At 48.4% G+C, this 21156-nt stretch overlaps 4 protein-coding genes across 5 annotated transcripts; 1 reads left to right on the top strand and 3 right to left on the bottom strand.

The window, feature by feature from the left end:
• Nucleotides 1–197: 197 nt before the first annotated feature.
• Nucleotides 198–4423, bottom strand: prpf4 (pre-mRNA splicing tri-snRNP complex factor PRPF4). Its single transcript, XM_068752704.1, has 15 exons — nt 4350–4423; nt 3660–3886; nt 3265–3451; nt 3009–3096; nt 2527–2606; nt 2319–2412; nt 2092–2186; nt 1925–1983; nt 1670–1793; nt 1447–1536; nt 1238–1360; nt 913–1020; nt 661–779; nt 462–568; nt 198–386 (listed from the first exon to the last, which is right to left on the bottom strand). Exons 2-15 carry the CDS (start codon nt 3829–3831, stop codon nt 300–302), a joined length of 1533 nt encoding a protein of 510 aa, XP_068608805.1. The 5' UTR covers nt 3832–3886; nt 4350–4423; the 3' UTR covers nt 198–299.
• On the top strand, nt 4419–5557 carry cdc26 (cell division cycle 26 homolog). 2 transcript variants are annotated; one of them, XM_068752705.1, is made up of 3 exons: nt 4419–4493; nt 4890–4993; nt 5334–5557. In XM_068752705.1, the coding sequence occupies exons 2-3, from the start codon at nt 4913–4915 to the stop codon at nt 5541–5543; spliced, it is 291 nt and encodes a 96-aa protein (XP_068608806.1). In that variant the 5' UTR covers nt 4419–4493; nt 4890–4912; the 3' UTR covers nt 5544–5557. The 2 variants fall into 2 exon arrangements, with proteins under 2 accessions (XP_068608806.1, XP_068608807.1); XM_068752706.1 differs by having other exon boundaries at nt 4433–4493; nt 4908–4993.
• A 1917-nt stretch (nt 5558–7474) lies between these two features.
• Nucleotides 7475–17011, bottom strand: mfhas1 (multifunctional ROCO family signaling regulator 1). The gene is made up of 2 exons (XM_068753313.1): nt 14059–17011; nt 7475–7605 (listed from the first exon to the last, which is right to left on the bottom strand). The coding sequence occupies exons 1-2, from the start codon at nt 17009–17011 to the stop codon at nt 7475–7477; spliced, it is 3084 nt and encodes a 1027-aa protein (XP_068609414.1).
• Nucleotides 17012–18855: 1844 nt separating this feature from the next.
• ppp1r3b (protein phosphatase 1, regulatory subunit 3B) lies at nt 18856–19686 on the bottom strand. The gene has a single exon (XM_068753296.1). It carries the CDS (start codon nt 19684–19686, stop codon nt 18856–18858), a length of 831 nt encoding a protein of 276 aa, XP_068609397.1.
• Nucleotides 19687–21156: the final 1470 nt, after the last annotated feature.

The raw sequence follows: 21156 nt of genomic DNA, 5'->3' as shown, positions 1-21156 counted from the left end.
CATTTTAGTCCAACGCTGAAGAAAAATGTTAAATCAGTGGCTGCCACCAAGGAAGCTGAGGATAGTTGTTCCCGGGTTTAGAGCGTTTCTGACAGAAATGACGGACGCTGTCCTGCAGCATCTGTTCGCTATTTTGACCAAAGTCTGGCACAAAATGTGTCACCTTTAAGTTTGGACTTGCTACATATACAAAATGAGAAACTGAAAAGAACTTTATTGGGAAAAAAAACAACTTATTTGTCAGAAACCAAAAAACATCTCATCACATGTTCTTCTGCTGCCATGACCTAATGATGAAATCATTCAGACAACCACAGTTTGAATGTTCGGTCATAGGAGCTGGTGGCGATCAGTTTCCCGTCGGGCGATACGTCAACTCCCATCACCTGAAAATGAAACGCCATCGTGAGATGTTTCCACCAATCGACAGCGGCAGCAACATCTGGGCGGAGCGTTTGTACCTTCCCTTCGTGTCCAGCCAGCGTCTTCAGTGGTGTCCAGCCTGGCTGACTCCAAACCTTTGCCGTGTTGTCATATGCTCCCGTCAACAGGAAGTGACCATCGGTGGCTGCAAGCAAACAGGAAGTGATGTCAGACAAAAAAAATTATAAAGCAAAATTAAGAGAAATATTAGAGAATTTTATTTTTTTAAATGTTTACGTTGGAAGCGGACAGCTGACACGAGGTTCTGGTGGGCGGGGACTGTATACAGACACCTCCTGTTTCTCAGCTCCCAAACCTTGCATGTATTATCGCCGCTTCCGGTCGCCAGATGATGCCTGAGAGAAAAAGATAATTTAAATGAATTCCTATTTATATAGCGCCAGATCATAAAGTGATCTCACGGTACGTTACAGGTATAGCATGTCTGGCTCGTTTTGCATTTCCAACGCTGATCTTGGATAGACTGACCCGTTGGGAGAGAAGTTGATGCTGTAAATCTCCTTCAGGTGTCCCTCCAGGAAGACAACACAGCGTCCTGTTCGAAGGTCCCAAACCCGACCGAAAGCATCCAGCCCTCTGATTGGACGGGATTAGATAGGCAGAGAGAGAGAGATGATTGGTCAACACTTCTGTCAAAAATAAAACCAATAGTTCATAATCCTTCCGAAGTAAAATGTATATGAATTCATGTGTATTCTCACACAGGTTGCTCAAGAACCTTCTGCTGGGAAACAACATTTTTATTTGATTTTTTTTTTTATAAAGTAAAAGACAGCAACAATAAGATGGCTACCCAGTAGCTGCCAGCGAGCCGTCAGGATGGAAGTGGATGTCGTGGACGCCTTTGCTGTGTCCCTCCTGATGAAGGATCTCCTCCTGAACCTCCAAATCCCACAGACGCCATGAATGGTCGTAGCTGCAGGCAGAGATCAGCGCTCAGTGTGTGTGCTGGTGCACAGATCAGTACTCGCAATGTGTACTAGTACAGAAACACCTTTTTACCTGGCCGTCCCAAGGAACCTTCCAGACGGATGCCAAGACACGCGAGACACTCGCTCACTGTGTCCCTCGATGTCCGCCACCGGCTCATCACTGCAGAAACCAAAGACGGACGGAGGCAGTGAAGAACTATTTATGGCTCTTCCTATCTCTCAACACCTCGGCTCCTCCCCCCTACTTCCTCCCTGGCTCCTCCCTCCTCTTTCCCTACATCCGGGTCTCTTACCTCTCCAAGTTCCACAGCTTCACGGAGCCGTCCGCAGCACACGAGGCCAAGTTGACGTCCCCTTGTTCAAGAGAGATGCCGGCCTGTGGACGGAAGACGACTGCGCCTACACTCGTGCTGTGTCCTTCAGCCAATCACGAAACAGGGAAAGAAAGGGATGGCGTCTCAATCAGGTCAGACAGGAATCTAAAATCACTATTGAACTAATAATCAATATAATGAACATAAATATAAAGCATGCAAAGTTTGACCAACCTCTGAGTGTACGAATCAGGTTGCAATCGGGGACGGACCACAGCTTACAGAGGCCGCTCCTGTCATGGGACCATTAGCACGTTAGCATTAATTTCATGCTAACTATATTAGCATAGACATAAATATCAACGCTCTAATGCTAAATGCTAATGAATGAGGCACTATACCAGGAAGCCGTGGCCAACATTTTGGAGTCGGGGCTGAAGTGGCAAAAGCTGATTGGTCGATCGTCGCCAATCTGACTGCAGAAGTTGTTGAGATTCTGGAGAAAAGACAACAGTTTATTTTCTTATTGATTTTAAAGAAATGTAAAAATGAAAGGATTGGTAATGTTGTTATCACAATGAACATGTCATAAGTAATCACTTGATTATTGATTATTATCTTGCCTCACCCTCAGGCTCTTGTACAGCTCCTGTTGTCGCATCGCCTTGGTTGCCCCGCTAACATCCTTCTGAATGCGGGCAATCTCAAGTCGTTTCACCGCCCTGATGAATCAATCACAGTTGGAGCTCCTGAGTCGCAGCCAATCAGATCATTCTGACTTCCAAGGCAAGAATCGACTCCGCTGTCTGTGATTGGCTTGCTCGTTGCTGACTCACCGTGGCAGAGAATATTTCGCCATCCAGAGTCGAGCATCCTTCAGGGTGGAAGCACCTTCGTGGTACCATGTCTGCCGGCACTGTGATTGGTCAAAGAGGGAAAAAAGGACTCGTCACAGCTGACCAACTGACCCATGTAGGTTGCTAACCCTAAAATTATACTTTATAGTAATACATAAACGTGGAAAGCACTCGGAGAAAGCAAACATCCGCCAAGGCACTTTATTTTTTGGAAAAAGTCTCCTTTATAACTAAAATGGAAAAATCCAGATATTGTTGTTGTTTTTTGTATCCAGATGTGTGTCTCAAAATGTTAAAGAATAAGAATGAAAGGCTTTATCAATATTTGCCTTTATCATCAAGACTTAAAACAGATATTTGTTTAAAACAAATATGATATAAGATGTTTATATTTAGACTCTGTGTGTGTGTGCGTGTATGTGTGTGTGCGTGCGTGTGTGTGTGCGTGCGTGTATGTGCACCTCCTCCTGTGATCTCCTGGATCTCTCCTCATCTCTCCTGGACTTCTTCAGAGCGTCTGGACCAACAACAGACAGAATGTTCCTCAGTCTGACAACACAAACACGCACAGGTTTCTGATCAATCACGACTGTCGATCACAACAGAGTGCACGTACGTGCCTTTTACGACGAGTAGCCAAATATGAGCACAATACATGTTGATGAAATATTGATTACACTATTACTGATCATCGTCTTTTTTTCGTTTTTTAAGTACCTCTCCCGGCGGTCAGCTGGTCCCTCTCCAAACAAAGTGATTGGCTCCCCCAGCGCTCGGAGGCCGGCCTTCACTTCAGCGTCGTCAGTGGACACCGTAATCTGCCGCGCTCGCCGGCGCCGCTCAAACGCAGCGAGCGCGTCCTGCTGCCGCTCGCTGACACGCTCCTCTATCTCCAGAGTCTCTCCTGCAAGGCATCATGGGAAGACTCTCTCACATGTGTGTTTGGAGCCTTATTTTAAAATGACTATGAAGGATTGCTTCGATAACTGATCAGCATATTCAAGGCTCACTAGATAAAGTTATTGATAGCGTTCAGTAAAACGGTTCATTCATTCACCCTCTACCGTTTTACCGTCATTCTTTTTTCTAACCATCCACCTACGGTTACACACCTGAAGAAAAGTTGATGTGTCCCGCTTTGATCCCCGCCTTCAGGGCATCAGTTCTGGCCACCCCGCCACCAGCCATCTCTGACCTCAGGCGCTCACGCTCCTTCTCCTCCAGGCTTCCATAGTAGACGCGGCGACTCTTCATGGCCGGAACGAAGTCCTCCTCGTCTGACATTGTATCTTATCGCTTCTTCTTCTTCTACTGTTAATGCTGTTGGACCAAGAGGCCACTGGGAAAAAAAACACAAACAAAATAAATAAATAAAAGGATAAGTACTATTGTTACTTTCTTAATAAAGTACCCTATTAAATGGGGGGGGGGGGGGGGCAATAAATAGACAACAGAAGAATGAGGAAGACACTACAATAAATAATGAATGATTGATCAATAATGAAACATGGGGACATAATTCTAATTAATATTTTCATTTCAAAACGGGTTATAGCCAATCAATGCACAGGTAGAAACAGATCAATCCACATGTTAGGGAACGGCAGGAAGGGGTTTTCAATGCTGTTAGCATTATAGCATTAGCATCACTATAGAAATCAAGGGAAAGCCTCGCTTCGCATGAATCTACGTGATGCCGAATGTTATTACCGCATAGTGTTACACGCGTAACATGGTATATGCTTTATTATCGGTTCGTTTATTATTTTTACATGGTAAAAAAATATATAATTAAAACTTACATGAGCTAGACGAGGCGGCAACGTCTTCCGGATGTTAACACATGAAAAGCTTCCGGGTCAAGGGTTGTTCTTCCGGTAAACAGAGACGGAAACCAGCAGGCGAAAGAGGAGCCGCAGAGAATCCTCAGCGGCTGCGCCTGATAGGTGAGTTAAAGGACGTAAATGACGTCAGACAGAATAACATATAAACGAAAGATGAGGTTTAATCGGCGACGGTTAAATTATTGTTTCCATCCTTCAAACAAACTAAACATGTAGCCTGTTAGCTTAAGTGTCTGCGCAGTGTTCAACGCTGGACGGATCCAAAGAGGAACTGGTTCAAATGAACCAATGAAAAGCGAGCAGCTGATCCCGGTTCGATCGAACGGAACGAATCAAACATGTTTTCATGCTTCCTCTATTAAGAACTGGGTTCTGTTCATGCCACCTCTGAGCAGGATAGCTCAGCGTCATATCGATGAGCATCATGTCAATCATTTTACCTCGCAGCTGTTCCAAATGTCTTCCTGTGATGTTTTTGTTGATCTTGTTCTCTGACAGAATTTGTTCTGAATCCAGAGAAGATGTTGAGGAGAAAACCGACTCGTCTGGAGCTGAAGATCGACGACACGGAGGAGTTCGAGAGCGTTAAGAAGGAGCTTGAGGTTTCAATCACTTCTATCACCTGTCAATATTCACTCTCAGTACTATTTCTCACAACTGTACGCCCACCAGGATCTAAAATTAATGTTGATTTTATGCATATCAACAGTGATCTTTGATCTTCCCTTGTATATTATTGGTTTCCTCGGGCCCTACCGTAAGGAATCAATAATCAATCGTTTGTTTTCAGAGTTTCGCTTATATTCATTCAGCAGCGGCGCATCACCACTAATATCATATTTTTATTTAACCTTTATTTACATTAATTTACTACATTTATATTTATATTCTGTTGTGGGAAACCTGAGATATTTATTATTTCTTTTTTTGTTTGTTTTTTAGGCCAGGAAGCGACAGCGAGAGGAGGCGGAGTCGGGAGGTGTAGGTGGGGCTTCTGTCATAAGTGCTGACATAATTGGGGGCGGGGCCTCCGCGTCGGCTTCTTCCTCCGCTGGAGTTTCGAGGGCGGAGCTCATCAACGAGCGAATCGGCTACAAGCCTCATCCCAAACCGGCGACGCTGCCGACGTTGTTCGGAAGTTTACAGTTCTAATAAAGATGTTTCAGCAGATTCATGTTTGTTTGCTCTGCGTTTCATTTCATGTGCGTGTGAAATCACGGCTCCGCCATCTTGGAATATTTCCTGAATCATCAGGGAACGAAAAATACATTGACTAGACAGCTGAGCTCATCTTTTGAGCAGCTAATGGATGCCACATTATGTTTAAAGATGCTTTACAGCCACATTAAACGTGGACAGACTTCAGCATCAGAATACTTCCTGTACTACTGTGAGGATGTATCTGCTGTGTGGACCGATGTACTGAAGGACCAGGTGGAGGTTCTGAAACGGGTTTATTTGGTATCGTCATACATGTTGAAACCAGCGACATAAAAACATGTGCACGCCCACATGCACAGCATTCCACTGTAAATAAAGTCAAAGCTGGATTCAAAGTATAAAAATAAAGATATTATTTACAAAGTTCAGAAACATCCTCTGAGCCTGCGTGAAGACCTGACACGCTCTGATTGGTCGGCCATCCATACATCAGAGGAGATCAACATCAGGACCGATTCCTCTGAGTTTTGCGGGTCCGTGACGTTAAAGTTCGTCCGTCTCGACAACATTTGACGCGTCTGGACAGGAAGACATGTTTGCATCGTCCGACAGCTGCAGCTGCTACTGTGTCGCGTAGCGTCTGACTAGCTTAGCACAGCTAAGCATGAACATTCGGGGTTTTAACATTGCTGGAACACCTGATGTTACGCCGACATCAGATGTTGCGTTCATCTGAGAGTCCGTGTTGGTGTTAGTGTTACAATGAGGCGTGGTCAGCAGCATTGTCGGAGCATTGCTATCTTGAGGCAGCAGAAAGAGACTGAACTAGTGACCCACAAAAGATCTGCCGTGAAGTCGATGCTGCACTATTTTTCACCGCTATTTTAAAAAACACATCAGATGCAGCTGCGATGGGCAGCTTTCACGACGCACACACACACAGAGATCCACTCCATCCACCCTGAGAGAACAAACAGTTCACCAAAAACACATCAGGAGCAAAAACGCCAGTGTTTTCCTACAGCACGGCGTGGCTGGTGTCGGCTCCTCTCTTAACGAATCACGATCTTACAAAAAGCTCTAAAAGCGTTTCAGCATGAAGAGGTCGTGTACGTTTGGACGAAAGGCTGCGAGCACAAACATCAAATTTAATTTAATTGAAGAAATTGTGTTTGAAATGAATGACAGAATTAAAATAAATACATGATTGATTGACGATCACGTGCTAATGACTTAGCGTTGCTGAGTGGTTTGTTCCATTTGGGCTTACCAGGTGAGTTGCTTCACCTCGATTTAAATCTATGCTAAGCTAACATAACCAGCCGCGAGCCGTAGGTTCATATCGGCTGTGCAGACGTGAGCGTGGAGTCTTTCTGAACTCAGGTTCATAAAAGGAAAAAAAAAAGCATCAGAAGTGTAATCTTCAATCATAAAACGGAGCTACCGGTACAGCTGCACTCCCAGTTCTCCCAGTTTGACTTGATGGCGTGTCTTCATGCTACATTCAGAGTCTTGTGGCAGAAATCTGCTTCTCGCGTTTGATCCAAACACACCTGATCGTCGCAGTTTTTCAGTCTGAACTACATCTACAAACCAAACAGGTCCACAGAGACACGTGTGTGCGAGGGGGTCAGGGGTCAGCGGACAGGTGTGGTCGTCACAAAGTTGAAATACTGCAGGATGATGAGACGTCAGAGAGGATGGGAACAACCTGGAACAAGAAAACACGTCATTTAAAAAGGCGCTTCAGTCACACGATGTGAAACGGGGCGGGCTAAGTCTGACCGCATAAGGAGCCGGCGTGCTGCGTTCAGGCGCGGCGTGTAGAGGAGGTGAGAAGCAGGCTCAACGGGGAGGCGCAGCAACAGCCTGACGTTCAGGCGGAGGCGATGCGGCGGGCTGAGCCAGGAGCTGCCCTCCCGTTATTGGGGACAGGGGCTGACGGCGGTGGGAGTGGGCGGGTACACCAGGGCCACGTCGACCCTCTCGGAGCCGTTCCTCGGACAAATGATCTCAGTCAGGCCTTCAGGGCGCGGCTGAGACAGCAGCTCGCCTGAAACACACACACGCACAGAGAGAGAGCCCTTCTGATTGGTTCGTTCACTACTGACTTCCAACACTAGACGGCAGTCTGTCCACACGGTGGGGGGATCAGTTCTAAGTTAAAGCAAACAGCAGGGCAGAAGTAGGACAATCCTAGGATCTTGTAAGTCACAATAATACGAAACGTCACATGATAATAATGGGGTTGGGGTTATTGTTAGTGGATGACGCAACGGTTTAGGATTTACAACATGGGATGGCAAACAGGCAGGTACAGCACAATGACGACATGCTAACAGCAGCTAGCAGCTAGTGAACCAGACTTGCATTTCACACCTCCATGGACTACGTTTACATTCAGGGCATCCATGGCTCAGTATTGCCCCCCCACGCTGCGATCATGTGGGATTATCTACCACCACACATGCCCTGACTGACCTCCTTTCTTCAACCTGCTGGGGTAAAATAACCGGATTCGTCATGTGACTCCTCCAGGTCTGGCTTTACAGCCGGGATCAAAAACCACCAACCAGCTGCCATGTTAGGATAACAGCATCATTCCACTGGCTTCCATCTCTGGATCAATACTCTTAATCTCAGTGTGATCCAGATTAACAGAGGCGTTGGAGGCCGACTGGTTCCAGTCTGAGCTTGTTTTTGGGCCTTTGACAAATCCTGACTGGTTTGTATTTTATTGGTGTTCTTACATTTTAAAACCTATTTCTGATCAACCAAAATGAATTTGATGATTAGATTTATGTGTTGATCAAACGGGAACCTTCTGCAGCCATACTTGTAGTCCGGTGGGGTGTATGTGGCCCACGTTTCATAGCTGGGAGATCCGGTTTCAGGCAGTCGAAGCGTCTCTGGGCTGTTTGAGCTGTGCTATGCTAACCAGATCAGATCACGGCGTCTCTGTACGACGGAATAAAGCTCAGAAGCATTTAGCAGCACTTTACCCATCAGCGGTATTGATCGATTGTCTGCTGTTCTGGAGCCATTTGGTCTGAAGACACAGAGAAGATCCGGTTCAAGGGTCATACCAACGTCCATCCTGTATCTAAATCCATCCTGCACTTAATCCTTGCTTTCATCAATCCTGTATCTATAATCCATCCATTCATCCCTCCACCCTGTAATGAATCCAGCTGTAATCTATCCATCATCCATCCATCCATCCACACAGACACACACAAACACTGATTTCTGGCAGAGAACCGTGAGCACGTTTTTTTCTCATTGTGTTTTCAGCCCTGAGTCATGTCTGCAGGCGTTCCTCACGATCAGCCTTCCAATTTAGACGAGGGATCATTCATCCTGCTCAACTCCTCCTCCTCCTTTTGATCCTCCCTCCTCCACTTTGTTCCTCTCCCTGGTTCTCCTCCTCCACTTCATTCTTCCACCTCCTCATTGTCTCTCCCTCCTCTTGAACACAGATCAACATTTGCATTCCTTCTCCAGCTAAAAGTGTCAACTCCCTGAGCAAACGGAGGAGGATGAGGATGAGGAGGGGTTTTCCTATCTTCAGTAACATTTGGTAACCCCAGACTCTCGCCGAGTTTCATTCAATAACTCCAAACATCCAACGTGAACCCCTGCTCTGCTGCCGTGGGATGATTCTACTGGACGGGTTCCCGAGTTTACAGTCGTCGGTCTTCTGATAGACAATTAAAGACCAATCAATCATGAAACACAATAATCTACAACGAAAGGAACCGAGATGTCTTCACGTCTTAGTTTACTGATATATAAATGAACCGCAACCAGACGTTTTTTAACGTCGCCATGGCGATCAGCAGCAGTTCATTCTTTCTCCCTTAATCCTTTCTCAAGCAGGACGACATCTTTAACAGCGACAACATCGGCGATTTAAGAACTGCTCTTCTGCTTATCCTTTCAGACACACCCAGTCGCTTAAGCTGCGCTTAAATATTTAGCAACTTGAGCCGAAAATGGATGCGTCTCATGGCGCCCGCGTCAAACTGGTTTCTACTTTCTACAGCAGCCCCTGTCCACGCCACGGGCCACAGCGGGGACCCTGCGTGCAAACGGGCTCCAGCGCCCCGCCAACGGCCGCCCCGCTGGAGGCGGATCCGAGAAACCCTTCTTGTTCCGTTAATGTGCGGCAGCAAGAAGTCAGAGGCCAACAGCTCAGAGGATTAAAGCTGCAGTGTGTTGAAAACAGAGGATCAAACAGCCGGGCAGCTTCCATTTCATGCCTCTGACATCATCGGTGTGTGCGTGTGTGTGTGTGTGTGTGTGTGGACAACACGTGACCACAAACCAGCTGAGAGACGGCTGTTTGCCCGGCGTGCTTGATCCTGGAGAAGACATCCGGATTCATGGCCAGCAGAATTCTAATAACCTCAAACATTGAATTTTATCTGTCAATTATAAAAATAAAAACACACACACACACCTTCCCACATAAATTAACATCTGGTCTGGTCTAATAAATGTAAAAACATGACTAAAATGTACCTGCTTGGCTAGCATGCTAACAATTAGTTTTATAGTGTGCTGGAAAATCTATCCGGACAGAAGCACCAATAAAAAAAAGAAAGATTTTCCTTTGGTTGTGCAGAAGAATTTTGTTCTGTCACTTTAAATATCACTGGATCACTAATAATAATAAAAAAAAAAAAAGATTGTTGCTTGTTTCTACATGAAATGAAGGCGAGCGCAGAATGTGAGTTAATAATGGTGGGCTGAAGAGGAGATCTCCGGCGAGATAAAGAGCAGGATTTGTGAACCGGAGCGCGGAGCCAGCCGACGGGGATCGGCCTCTGAGACTCATCGTCGTGTCGGCAGTCAGAGCCAGTAACTCACTGATCCTCTGATCGGCAGCCGTACCGACAGCGATGCTCAGGAATGCCTGGCCCCCTTCCACAAGAGAGGAAACGGAACCAAAAATAAGTCGGCAGGCCTCAGACTTTGGCCTCCGGGCCGCCGTGGCTACCGGCCAATAACACGCTTCGGTGTATCAAAGCCTCAATCTGTGGGGGAAAACATGTTAAACGGTTCAACGAAGAAGAGAACGCCCTTAGTGTAATATCCATAAGTCACAGAGTGACCCCCCCCCCCCCCCCCTGTCTAGATGGGAATTCCTTCCACCAACTGGCCTAGCTGTGACCTCATGCGATCTCACGGTGCCATTTCCTGATCCTGGCCAGGAGACGCGTTCGGAATACTCCAAATGTTTTTGGAATGTTCAATCTGTGATCTATTCGGTTCTTGTTATTGATCCAAATGGCGACACCCCCCCCCCCCCCCCCTAGACCCAAAACCAGGAGGCTGAAGCTGCTACTGATATCCTCCTCTGTTTTATAAAATAGGAATGTTATTAAAAGATTAAATGCTGGACAAATATTCCTCATTTTCAGCTGAGAGGATGACAGACCAATCTGCCTTTAAACTCGCCGGAGTCACGGGTGCTGATGGAGAAAACCTCCAGAAGGGGCCCCTCCGGAAGCCAAAGAAGAACCAGAGCAATGAACCCGGCGGAAGACGCTTTCCTCGCCGAGCTCAAGCACGTAACGAGGAAACATGCTGAAGCAGGACATGAAGACATGGGCGAGTCTCCGGGAGGGACACCCCCCCCCCCCCTCCCGCCTCACATCCTGAGCCAGCAAGACGTCTACACGGAGGTAAACTCCTCAGTGACACGTCTGACTGAGCAGGCAGGGTGATGCAACAGGATCATCATCATCATCATCCTCTTCAGCAGATTACCTAGCCGAGCCCCAAGCGCCCCCACTAAGCCCAAAACGTTTCATCTGTGCTGCTCAGTTGATTATTAATGCTTGGATACTGGGACCATTCAATTGATCAATGCTAATCTAATATAAAATCTATGTCATTCCAGACATGAATGTTACGTCGGAAACAGCTGGGGGGGGGGGGGGGGGGGGGGCAAGAACAAACGAGAAAGAAAATCAGAAATCAAAGTTCAACCAGATTAAAACCGATTAAAGTTCACGTAAAGGGATTTGAAACCACGAGGAGCCTTTTCCTCGTACGTCTCTACATGTGGGGGACGAGTCTGGTCATGATCCGAAATGACCCATCCCACATAAACATAAATGCCCCCCCCCCCTTCATGACCAGGATGATTGGCATGCTGGAGGCGGGCTGCGTAGAAGTCAATGATCTCTGTTTAACTGCAGTACAAAGGTTCTGCGTGTTGCTCTGGAGACGATTGTTCTACTGGCTCATTGATTTTTTTTATTTTTTTGCTGTTTGCACTAAAGCCAGAGTAGAGCCACTGCAACAGAAATCTGGAAACATGCAACACGTGACTGGCTAATCTAAACGAGACAACACGTGTTCAGGTGGACGTCTGATGTCAGCGCGGAGGGCGGGGCCACTCCTCTTGTTGGTCTACACACAGTGCCAGTTAAAACGGCTCCACCTCACCGGGGGGGATCTGGATACTCTAATCCCTAAAGCAGATTATGATCAGCAGAGTCACGCTGATAAAGTGAAAGTAAGGACACGCTTTCCGCAGCAAGTTTCGTAACGGTTACAGATCTTCCCGATGATCCCTGAATGGAGACAGATCAAATGTGGCCCCATGGAAAAAACAATCCCCCCCCCCCCCCCCCCTGCTCTAAAGCCTTTCCTGATGCATAATGCGATCTCTTCAGGGACTCTGGTGATTTCCTGGTTGTAGGCCGGCATTATTTACAATCAGTTTGTAAATTTAATTATTTATTCCCATTTCCATGGGCAGGTAAGAAGGTGGTTCTTCAAGTGTGGCCCAGATCACCTCTGGATGTGGTCCAGTTCTCATGAGAGAACGCACGTTAAGACCACCTGTGAACGTCTGGCGCACACACACACACACACACACACACAGCATAAACTCAAACCGCTCATCGTTGTGGACGCATTAAACGAATCGGGAGCTAACAAAGACAAACGCCTGGTCTCCAGAAAGGTCCAGATTAGAGTTTCTGAGACAGGTCCAGACCCGAACGTACCAAGTACCAAGGCAGAATAGGACAGCCTGAGCAGCAACACTGTTTAGTCTGACGGGCTCTCCAGAACAGAACGGCGTCAACAGACTGAAAGAAAGTCCATAAAAGGCCACAAGAAACCCACAGAGAGAGCTGGGAGAGCTCTTAAAGGAGCAAACGGCAACAACACGGAAGGTTACAGTGAATATATATCCTCCGGAGACCCAGCCCGTTGACATGTCCTCTGCAGTGGACCTACAGACAGAGAACAATCTGCCCGGCTGATCCACAGCTGCTGCCGCTAAACGTGGAAGCAGGAAATAACCTGCATTCTAAAACCACAACTGATTGCGAACGGGCATCAGGACAGCCAGAGCTGATGGATCAATACGTTTCAATCATTAACGGAAGGTGATAGGAAACGACAAGCAGAGGAAGAAGAAAAACTGCACTGAACTCGCTGCTGCTTGTAGGCTGGTGGAAGAGAGACAAAGTGGAAGGAGGACAAGAAGAAGGAAGAGAAGAACAAGAAACAGAAGAACTATTTGGAACCTGGATCCACCCAGGAAACACAACACCACGCTGGGGGGGGCTTCAGGCACACACACTGGAGGACATTCCTCCATGGGTGGTGGTAAACAATGGAGGCCTGCGTTTTCTTTTACAGCCCCCCCCAGGGGGACAAGCTGCATGCGTTTCCTGGTTTTAGCGGCCAAGCAGAAGGAGCTCGCCGTCTGATCCAGACTCTGATCGGGCCGGACCAAAGAGCCCACAAATAAAACGACTCGTTTCACTCGTAATCGCGCGGAAACAATTTGATCGCATCAGGGCCCCCTCGGGATCCATTCGTCAGAACCTCCTTATTATAGGATGTGCTGATGTCTTGGGATTCAAAATGTTCTCTAAATCAATTCTAGGTCATCGGCCGATTATATCGTCGACTCGCATCGGATGAATGATCAATTCCCACTCAGGAAGTAGCAGCTGCAGCCACAGAAGTTTCAGCTATTATTACATTAAAGACGGTTCAAGAATAACTTTCTCTGGTCGATTAATGGTTCCAGTTTCAGTCCCTGTCCGACGTCTACGGAAGAACTGACGCGTTCCTTATCGATATATTTGTGATGATCATCATAAAATATTTTTTTGGGGGGGCTTTAATATTGATTTTTATTCATATATTCATATAGTTCTGATGTCATTTGTACATTAGCAGCTGTTCAATAGTAGATTTTTACCAATAAACTTCATATATGATAGACAACGAATCATTTTGGTTTCAAACTTGGTGAGAATTCTATAAAATATATTAAAGCATGTTCAAGATTTAGAATGTTTTTAGATTTAAAACATATTGAGAAATGACGGTAAAATGTTAAAAACAGCCATTCTTGTTGACATCCTGTTCCCCCCCCCGTCAGTGGGCGTGAACCTAACTCTTTGACGCCTCGGCCAGGTCACATGACAGGATCCAAAACGCCTGACGAAAAAAGGTAGACGCCTACCTGGAAAGGCGTGCGGGTTGGACGACCCCCTCTTCAGGCACTTGGAGCACAGGATGTGCACCGAGTAGTGAAGGCCGGGCCACTCCTGCAGCAACACGTTCAGCTCCTCCACCAGCGGCGTGACGGCCTGCCACGCCGTCCAGATGTTGGGCAGCGACGCGCGGCTGGCGATGGAGAGGCTCTCCGGCTGCAGCGTTCCCGTGGACGACCGGTGGCTGATCACCACCGGGACTTTGCCTCGGTAGGCGAAGATGTGGCGCCCGCCGTCCGATCGCTGAACCACGTGGCTGTTTATCTGCACGCTGAAGCGGGCGAAGAGCCCCGGCGGGAACAGGAGCGGGAAGCGGTACTGGATGTACAGCTGCTCCATGGAGAGGAACGGGCACGGGGGCAGCGAGCTCCGCCCCACCGGGGCCTCCGCCTGGGCCTCGTGGCCGTTGGCGGGGCTGGGGAATTTGTACCACGCTGTGGATCCGTTCAGGGGCTTGTTGCGGGGTTTGTTGACGCAGTAGCAGACCCCCATTTTCTCCAGGAGCTCCATGATGAGCTGGAGGTCCTGCCGGGTCTGGACCAGCGGCCGGAGGAGCAGGCGGATCACGTTGGAGGGGAGGAGGCCCCGGCGGAGGAAGCCCTCCACGTGCTGCCGCAGATGGGTCGCCCTGAGGGTCTCCCCCGACTCCCCCTCCTCCCCCGACTCCCCCTCGGAGAGGAGCCGCTCCAGCAGGGCGTCTCCGTCCCGCTGGGAGAAGACGTTGACGATGGCGATGAATCCGGGGAGGTTGTGAAAGACGTACTCCCTCAGCGCCAGGCTGTCCTCGAAGTAGAGCAGCTTCCCGCTCTCGTGCAGGTAGGACAAGGCGCTTTGGAGGCGGTCCTCCGTCAGCCCCGCCTGCAGGCCCAGGCGGGCCGAGTCCCACCACGACAGCCACAGGCCTTTGGGCTCCAGGTGCAACTCCTCCAGCGTCTGCCAGGACTTGGGCAGCACCCGGTGGAGGTTGGGGAAAATCTCCCGGTGGTCCGCCACCGACACGAGCTTCTCCCGCAGCCTCTGGATGTTCCCCTGCGCCTCGGCGCAGCTGACGCTCAGCACGGGAGACAGGATCTGCAGCCGGTGGTTGAGGATGTACTGCAGCGAGGACCTCTTCCGCCTCAGGTTCCCGTCGGAGACGCCGTAGAACAGGACGTGGGGGCTGAAGGAGCGGACGCCGGCGCCCTGCTCCAGCGCCTGATCCACCTGCAGGGCCAGGCTCCCGAGAGCCCGGACGTCGTTCTTCTCCTGCAGGCCGATCTGCCGGTGGATGTCGAGGCGCTTCTCCTCCACCTCCGCCTCGCCGCACAGGTCCGCGTGAGTCCCCACCACGCACACGACCGCGCGGGGAACTTTGGCGCCCAGCAGGTGCAGGAAACGCCCGACGTGGGCGTAGAAGCCCGCGGGCGAGTAAACCTTGAGATTCACCACGAGGACGTAGAGAGCGCCGGCCGTGAGAAAAAAGGGCTTGACGAGGTCGTAGTTCGGCTTCCCCGACAAATCGTACACCAGGAACGTGAGGCTGCGGTCGGCGTCCGCCACCCAGTTGGTCACTTCGATCCCTTTGCCTCCCCGGACTCCGCCCTGCTGCTGCGCGCTCGCCACGCTCTGCCTGAGTCGGGTTTTCCCCGCGTTCTCCATCCCCATCAGGACCAGCTTCAGCCGCGGCCTCACGGCGAGCTGCGAATGGCCGAGCTCCTTCTGGTAGGCGGCGATGTACGGGATGCCCTTCATGCACACCTCGTACGGCGGCTGGATGAGCGGGTTGTCCTTCACCTTCCAGATGTTGACCTTGGACAGGTTGCCGAAGTTCTCCGGGAGCACGGCGATTTGGTTGCCCTGCAGGACGAGCTCCTCCAACTTCCCCAGGTCCACGATGGAGTCCGGGAGGTGCGTGATGGCGTTGTTGTCCAACCACAGGTTGACCAGCGCCGCCAGCTGCCCGATCTCCTCGGGCACGCGGGTCAGCTTATTCCTGCTCAGGTACAGCTCCTCCAATCCGGCGATGCTCAAGACCACCCGGGGGAAGCTCTCGAAGTCGTTGGACGACAAGTTGACCATCTTGAGCCTCTGCAGGCGGCCGAAGGTGGGCGGCAGCGCGGCGAGCTTGTTCCCGTCCAGCATCAGGCTCTCCAGGTTGCGCAGGTGGCAGAACACGTCGGGCAACGCCGGCACTCGGAGCCGACTGAGCCACAGGATCTTGACCGACCGCAGCCTCCCGATGTCGGCCGGCAGCGTCTCGAACTTGTTCCCCGAGCAGTCGAGCTCCTCCATTTCGCCGAGGGCCAGGATCTCCGGGGGGAACCGGTTCAGCTTGTTGTGGTCCGCGTCCAGGGCGCGCAGCCTGGCGAGGCCCGAGAACGACCCGGGGAGGTCGCGCAGCTCGTTGAAGCTGACGTCGAGCTCCTCCAGGAGACGGAGCGCCCCCACCTGGGAGGGCAGGCTCTGGAGTTTGTTGTGGCTGACGCACAGCTTCTTCAGCGCCTTCAGCCGGCCCACGCCCTCCGGGACGCTCCTCAGGAGGTTGTGGCTCATGTCCAGCTCCACCAGGTGTCCCAGCTCGAGGAGGACGCAAGGGGGGACCGCGGCGAACCTGTTCCTGCGGAGGATCAGGACCCGCAGACGGTTGAAGGAGGAGCCCAGGCCGTCCGGCAGCTCCTGGAGCGAGTTGTTGCCCAGGTTGAGCGCCTCCACCTCGGCGATGTCCTCCGGCAGGACGATCCGGTTGTCTTCGGAGCAGAGCGTGAGCTGGCGCAGGTTGCTCCGCAGCTTCCTGGAGCGGAGGGCGGCGTCCCTCCACAATGTGGCCGTCTTCAGATTGTTCTCCTTGTCATCCATGGCGTTGCAGCCGCCCTCCTCCTCCTCCTCCTTCTCCTCCTTCTTCTCCTTCTCCTCCTGCTCCTTGTTCTCATTGAGAGTTTTCATGGAGACCTCGGAGGCAGCATGGCGGCAGTCATCAAATCCTCCGTCCACGTCGGGAAATGATCGATCTATTCAACGGGAGCAGCAGAAGCCCGTGTCCGCGGAGGCATCCTTTTTCTCCCACGCGCAATGATAACAATCCACCGCGGTCACAGGTCCGGGTGGAGCCGCCGATCAGAGCTCCGGTTCCGGGTGTACTCGCCCTTCTCCGCCGGAGTCCTCATCGCCTCGACACCCCGTCCTCGGAGGCTCTATCCCGGCGTAGAATCTGTGCGTGAGCCGCCGAGTCTCTTCCTGGGAGCGGACAGTGGAAGTGAGGCGCACACTGCGTCAACACTCCTCCTCCTCCTCCTCCTCCCTCCTTCCTCAGGAGCAGGAGGGAGGGGGTGAAAGGGAAAGTCTCCTCACTTGTGTTAGAATTAGCAGGTGAAATATCAAGCATGCAATATGGCCATTTAAAAAAGAATCACATTTAAATAAGAAGACATTATTATAATTGTTATTTAACCAGTGAAGTTAAATTAAAGGGATTTTTTAATTATTCACGTCGAGCTCTTTTCTCCTGTTTTTCTTTTTTTTTTTTTTGTCCCACACGTCAAAAACCGAACGTGTAGACTCTGTCTCCATCTGTAGGACACGTTAAATACAAATACAAATAGATATGAACGTCTTAAGGTTAGAGAATATCGTACTGTTTTTTTTTTTTTTTTAAGTCTTGGACAATTTATAGTCCGAATTAAATTTTCAAAAGCAAAATAAAGTGGCAGGAGGGAGATAAGGGGGAACCATTTTCAGGACGGACAGGAAATGAAAGATGAAATAAAGCAGTCAGGGATCCAGAAAAAGAAATAAAACAAATCGATTTAAATGACACGTTTTTGATCAAATGGGCCGAGGAATGTGATACTTCACCCCAAACATTAGGTTTCCACATTCTCCATCACTCAGTTGACCCTGAAGTCCTCTACATTCAGCTTAAACACTAAAACATCAAGCAAATATTACCTGTTTACATTCACCTGCTTTTTATTTTATTTTATTTACAAATGCGCCCGTTCTGAAAATCATTCAAATAATTTATTTACTGTAAAACTGTCTTATATCTGACCTGGAGTGTCACAGGGAGTCCCTACAAACACCAGATAGTCGTCTAAATCATCACCAACGATCGCTTCCAACACAGGTATTTATTTACCTGTGTATGGAGCAGCTGTTTTGTCTTTGATTTCAAACTCTAATATATAAAATACAATCTTTTGAACATATCAAATTAACATTTTCAAAAGGGTCTGGATTAACATCATGCAATCTTAAAACAAAATTTTATTGAACATCATTTTACATTTCTTTTACAGCCTGTTCAGACATTCAGGAAGTCACATCCAAAACAAAATACATCTCACTTCATTGGAATAATTTTAAACATCACATTTGATTCCAAATGGACAATGGCATCACTCGTAACAGTAGGAACACTGGTGTGAAAGATATAACCGATTGAGAACGAGATTCTGGTTGATCAAATCTATTAAATCTACTGTGGTTGCAGTGGATCCAATATTCTCATTTCTCTCGCGACTGAATGAGACAAAAAAATTATACGTTTTTAAAAATATTCCTAATTGCACAGAAATTACCAAAAATAAACATTTTAATTCAATTTTATTAAATCATAAGTATTCGCGATAAGCCTCATGATATTCTAAATACGCGCTAGCAGTGAATGTATGCGTAACATGTTTGTTTTTGGATTCTGTAGGTAACCATCCAGACCTGCTGCTGTGTTATATGGGAAATTTAAAAGTCTCACATGTGTCTTTTAAAACAAGAACCAGACGTGTTCTTGTTCAATAGTACGGCCCACTGTTCTCGTATCGGGCGTAACTCGGCCAATCGGGGAAAAGCCCATGCGAACAGGTGGGGCTGCCATACCGGTCAAAATGAATCCCCGAGTTAAAGGATTCCGTGTGGCGGCTGTAGGGGCCCGGCTGGTTCCTCTTCACGGACGACCAGACGACCCTGTAGTTCCCCCCGTGGTTGCTGTCCCAGTACTCGCATCCAGCCACCTCGTAACAGACGGCGAACTCGATGGACTCGAAGGGCCGCGGCTCATCGGGCAGAGACACTTGGAAGGAGAACGTGTCGTTACACGAGCCGGGATACGTGTCCTTCACGTACAGACAGTTTACTTCCGTGTAGCTCTTCCAGCTGTCAAAGGTCACGCGCAGCTTCACAGACTTCTCGTAGGACACGTTTTTGACTTTAACCGTTCCCGCCAGCGCCTTCTCCTTCAGGACGCAGTGCTCCAGACAGACGAGGTTGGTCTCCAGGCTCTGACGGAAGCGCAGGTAGTCTGAGGACGGCTGGGTGAAGTCCAGCACCAGTTTGTCTTCCTCGGTGCTCAGAGTCAGCGCCGAGCCGAACAGCTCCTGAATGTTCAAAGGGATGTCGATGGGGTCGCTGAACTCGGAGAAGATCTTCACTTTGGTCAGAGACATGCCTTTGTGGTCGGCGAACGTCACCCGCTTCTTGGTTTTCCTGGAGGGTCGTCCATCCTCCGTCTGAGCGACGCAGCACGAATGTCGGAACCGCAGTGCAGGTTTGCATGTTTTGGGAGACGTCCTGTAGACGAAGTCCTCTTTGGACAGGTACAGAGGCAACGTCATGTCAATGGGCATAACGACAACGCTGGAGAGAGGAGAGAAACGTCTGTTAGAAGGTAAAGCGCAGAATGATGAAACAATTAAACAAAGTAAGAATATAATACAGAATGCACAAGACATATATATTTGAGAAGTATAGACAGGAGGAAGGAGGGTGTAAAACACACAGAAATCATTTGTTCTTTTTGTGCGGGGTTTTTTTTATTCTTAAGTAGCTTGAAGTGAGTATTTTTATGTTGCCTGTTTAGTTTATTAATTGGAATTCTGCATTTGTTGATGGAGAAGAACGCACTAGTACTTGATAAGCCTTGGCCTCTTCCTATTCCTTTTCGAATGAGTCAAATGTGTACGATATGGAAGCTGGATTTTTTATTTTATTTATTTTATGGGTGTTGTATGTATATATATATTTAAAAAAAATATTTGTTGCTGCATTTGGAAAAAAGAATGAAGCTCATAAGAGAACCAAGAACCACATTAATTTAATTTAATTTGTAACAGACAAAGAAGACGAATGAGTGAGGCCGGACACACGCGTAGAGGTGTATCTAAATAAAAAAACAAATATATTTTTCCACGCTTTGGCCCATCGTCCACACGAAACCGCAGATTTCACTAATTTCCGGCGCATTAGTTGCCGATTACACCAATACCACGGACGCATTGATCATATCTGCAGAGCTGGGAATCTCATCTCGCATTTTAGACCTTTTCACTCATTCCAACAATATATTGTTTTCGCATTTTAACATCATGACGCATCCGCAAGCTGCCCAACATTAAAGCGTAAAGCGCTTGGCGCACAGAGCGGCTTTTGCGCCTCGAAGCGTTATTAAAGGTTTACCTGCAGCACCTGTGGGCCTCTCCTCTACCTGGAGGAGCGTTGCTTATGGATCATGGCGGCTCATGTTTAGATCCTACTACAGACAGAGTCGGGTCGTTAAACTCCCCTCATTCTAAAGTCGGCGTTTTCTCTCCTGGATTCTAAAGACCAAAGGGAGTTCACGTGAACGCCCGAACGCAGCCAATCAGAGAGCTCCGTGACGGAGTGATCGACGAGTCACCTGAGCGGACCCCAGATATCCGATCTGACCACCTTTGAAATATGGAGCCTTGCCTACCCCTGACAACAATGTTTCATAATTCTGAGTTTGTTGAAAAAAATCAGCAGCAGAATAAAAAATATATAGTATAAGAATTAGTTCATTAAATCGAATATCTTTAATTTAGAGTCTGTAGTGTGTCACAATTTTGTCAGGCTTTTCTTATTTTCACTTAACTTATGGTAACCTGAATTTAGCAATTCTGAAATGTAGATTTAGTTAAATCAAATTATAATAATTAATTACTATTGGTTCACAGGAGGACATAAGATGTGATAAGATGTGAAAGTATGTATGTAGTGACCTGATATTTATGAATATGCATAATTTAGAGTTATTCATTACTGTTGAATTACTATCATGATATAAAGATATAAAACCA

This window comes from Brachionichthys hirsutus, chromosome 19 (genome assembly GCF_040956055.1).
Source record: "Brachionichthys hirsutus isolate HB-005 chromosome 19, CSIRO-AGI_Bhir_v1, whole genome shotgun sequence".
Classification (NCBI taxonomy): domain Eukaryota; kingdom Metazoa; phylum Chordata; class Actinopteri; order Lophiiformes; family Brachionichthyidae; genus Brachionichthys; species Brachionichthys hirsutus.
The sequence above is the reverse complement of the archived record's forward strand: the minus strand, read 5'-3'. Positions and strand labels throughout refer to the sequence as shown.